Consider the following 4,152-nt stretch of genomic DNA (forward strand, 5'->3'; position numbering starts at 1 on the left):
GGCGAAGGCCATCTGTAACTCTGTCAACGTGGATAGTCCTATTATAAAATTGATATTTCATTATTTACTGGTTTGCTAGTGAATAAGCCAAAATGGCGAATGATATGAAAAAATTTCAAGAGATTTTTGAAGGGGAATGGAAATGGGATAGGGACGAAAATCTCGTAGAAGCAATGAAAAAAATGGGTAAAAGTTTATTTGTCTGTATTTGAAATCAGATATGGATCATTTATAACATTTTAAAAGTTTTGCAGCGTTATCTTGACATCATTAATTGATGTACTTGTAGCTAGAATATAGTTTTTTATTATTTTAAGCTGAGGATTATATCAATGTTAAGAAAATAACAATCTTATATGTAATGATAATGATTTGTGTCGTATTCATTTAAATTTATATTGTCTACATACAAATCTGCTACCCGTAATCTACAATAAAAGAAATTGTGCCTATTGTAGAAGTCGATGTAATAGACCTTTGACTGGATATTGCACTGATTGAATGGTTGTTTTGCCATATATAATCCTCGCCTATAGTAGATCGGGTTATATAAACTTGAATCCGTTTTAATTTGCTCATATGCTCATTATTAAAACTTAAAATACACAATATGTCACAAGTTAGAAACTCTATGTTATTCTGACTTCAATTGTTACATGGGTAAAGATTTAGCAATTTTGTTGTTTAACAGGAAATCCGGAGAAAGAAATCGAGATGTTTGCTGGGTGCAAGCCAACCATAACATTCAAACTTGAAGGCGACTACGCATTCATGAACTATGAAATGGTCCCAGGTATGGGACACAAGTGTACATTCAAGTTTAATGAAGAGTTTGATTCCAAGGACGAACTCTCGGGGGATAATCCTACATTCCATAATAAGGTAATAGTTCACTCTAAATTATCATCAAGAATATAATAGAGTTGACAATTGATTGGATAATTAGATGAAACATAAACATGTATACTATTAGTTGGTTATATGACCTACCTTAAACGATTGTTTTTGTTTATTATTGATTAGCTGATAGTTTTATAAACATGAAACAGTCTAACAGGATGCAAGTACAGTACATCCTCTGCATAGCAACATCCTGTGTGAGACAAAGATATTGGTGGTTGTTGCGTTGAAGATTAATGTTGATTTATTGTGAAAACCTTTGGGAAGACATACTGTTGCTCTATATTAAGACCGCTATATCGATGTTGCACCGTGTACTTGTATATATGTTTTGTTTCTGTTATGTTATTTATTTATTTGTTTTTATCTCATGTTTGATATGACTATTCTCTGCATATGTTTTCTCTTTATTTCTTTTTCTTTGTTAGTACAATCATGTTAATGACTGAAATATCAAAAATAATTTTGTTGTTTGGAACGTTGAGTGCATTTACACATGTGTTTTGTACTAGTAAGAGTAAGAGTTTACACTGTGGAAATATCTGTTGTTACCTCCCTTTATCTCAGGAAACAGCAACCTTGACAGAAGATGGAGTTATGGTGTGGGTCACTAAAAACCAGCTCACTGGTCCAGGAAAGATTGATACGTATTCTGAATGGTTTGTGAAGGACGGAGAACTTCACACTGTATGTATCAAAGTGAATTATAACCTTTCGTACAGTATACGGATAGTCATTTTCAAAATAATATAATATCATACTACATGTATTTTGAAAAGGACTATCCATATATATGCAAATTACGTCAACTACAGATGTAGAACAAATAATTCTTATATCACGATGGGTAAAGATTTCACCAGAGCTCGTTTGACATAGGCATAATTCACACAAGCGCAATGTATACATATATATGTTTGGTAAATGTTCAGATTATTTGTCTAAATGAAACGTGTTATCCTAATTACTATCCCTAATAAATTTTATAAAGAATGAAAATGATACTGGTAAGGTTATGTAACTGATCAAGGTTTGTTTTAACGATATTGTTGTCTATCAACAGAAAATAGAGTGTTACAACCGACGTGCCAATGATTTAAAGTGACATTATGCCCATCCAATGGTATAATATAGTGAGTGAACGGGTGAAGATCAAAATAAGTTTTCATTTTCCATAATGCCTTTTAATTTAAAATTTAAGTTCACATATACAGTAAATAACGCACAGATCCTAACGAAATTTCTGAAAATATCCATTAGAATTTACCTATAAGCTTAGTTTATAAAAAGAGTGGGGCAGTCTTTTTAAATTTTAGGCAGATTTATAATCCTAAACATTTTCCAATATCAACTGTTGGTCAAACACCATTTTGACAGTCAATCTTTTAAAATATAAAGTCAAATTAGCTCAACTTGACTTTGAAAATATTAGCGTAATGTCACTTTAATATAATAGATCTAGATATAGATTGATCAAGATTTTTTTAAATGTATTAAATTGGGTGATTACATTATATGTTACAGCCATCAAGTCCACTAGATGACCGAAGCTACAAATGTAACAGGATCTTCAAGAAGGTACAGAAGTGAAGATATGGAATATATACGAAAACAAAGAGAACTACGCAATAATCATGATAGTATATTGCGTGTGCACGTTCTAAAATTAAACTGTCAAAACTTGAAAAGTTACATTTCAATTATTAAATTTGAATTATTTTAAGTTTATATTTTCAAAACTTGGAGCGTACTTTAATTGTTTACATGTTTAAAAACAATGACCTTAGTTCAATGATTAAATATTTACATTTGAAAAAATAAAGTAAAGATTTGGTGAAGAAAGCATGACTTACATGTTTAAAGCAGTAAAATTACTTAGACAAATTGAATGCTAACATGTTTGCTTCAAAATTTAAAAAAAAGGCCAGACTATGGAAGGTAAGAGTAGCATTGTAACCTGGTGTTTATAGCAAAATAAATATATTCATACACATGAAATAGCTCTACATTCTTTGTGTTGTTTTTTTTCATAACATTTATACTTGCTGAAAAAGTTTCTATTTTCTTTTTGCTTTTAATTTAATCATAACGCAATGGATGCATTGTTAATTAATTAACCATGGCACCTGTTGTTATATATCAACGCAATTTGATTTACCCATGACACGGTTGATTACGTGTTACATGTTAATCAACCGTGGATTTCCCATGTTGGTGGTATATATGAGTGGCGACATGACCAAATTGTTAACGTGTCGGACTAGTTATCTATAGGATTGCTTGCCACAAGCTGTTGCTTCCGCTAGCAAGAAACAACACATTATACCAACACAGGCATATTTAACTAGAAACTGCTTTATAGATATGTAAGTGTTGTTCTTTTTCAACAAATAATCAAAATATTGTAAAACATTATTATTTGTTGACGTTCGGAACATAATTTGTAATATTAAGACATAGCTATTTAGTAATTTTTTGTTCAACACTCAGCGCGCTTATCATTTTTCTTCATCTTAAAGTACTCAATTTCAATTACAAAAAGTCACCAATAATCTTAGAACAATGGCATGACATATGACTAGGTAATATGAATAACTCCACATCATCGACAACAGCTGTAGAATCTTCATTGACATTAAATATTTGTTTTATATTTTATTTACACAGCTTTGTCATTGGAAAAAGTTCAAAACATTTGCACGTTTAAGAGTGTACTTCTTTCAACTTCATTACGTCAAGTTAACAATGCCAATTGTGTTTCTTCTTCCAATTTTACAGCCAACTCAGTAATCATTGATCGACTCGAAAACAACAACAACAACAACATTGGGAAAATTAATTCAAATACTTGTAGCATTAATTTAAGATATCATGTTAGAACTTTTTCTACGAAAATCATATAAGAATTTGTTAGGAATATCGGTCATTTAAATTATAAATGAGAAACCTGAATGTGAAAATTGTGGTAATTTTCGACAAGGTCGCTGAATTAAATGTACATAAGTCTTTTGTTATGTTTTATTTATATTTGATTTTTATTCTCGTGAATGTGTAACAACTGAAATTATGTAACTTAATCTTACATTGCAGTTATTTCGATCATTCTATTTTCAAGAAATTAATATCTTCCTGATAACGAATATGCTTTCATTCTGTTATGAAAGCTGAACGTTAAGAAGACAACATTACCTCCGTTCATTGTAACACTGTTAAAGGTCGATGAGTTAGGGATATATATTAAACAAAACGAAA

The 4,152-nt window shown here is 30.5% G+C and overlaps 1 protein-coding gene across 1 annotated transcript; it reads left to right on the forward strand.

The window, feature by feature from the left end:
• On the forward strand, nt 1-2,896 carry LOC132743482 (fatty acid-binding protein type 2-like). Its single transcript, XM_060732000.1, has 4 exons — nt 1-186; nt 692-882; nt 1,468-1,587; nt 2,425-2,896. The coding sequence occupies exons 1-4, from the start codon at nt 93-95 to the stop codon at nt 2,488-2,490; spliced, it is 471 nt and encodes a 156-aa protein (XP_060587983.1). The 5' UTR covers nt 1-92; the 3' UTR covers nt 2,491-2,896.
• Nucleotides 2,897-4,152: the final 1,256 nt, after the last annotated feature.

Source organism: Ruditapes philippinarum, unplaced genomic scaffold, assembly GCF_026571515.1.
Source record: "Ruditapes philippinarum isolate M1 unplaced genomic scaffold, ASM2657151v2 ctg483_1_1_1_1, whole genome shotgun sequence".
Lineage (NCBI taxonomy): Eukaryota > Metazoa > Mollusca > Bivalvia > Venerida > Veneridae > Ruditapes > Ruditapes philippinarum.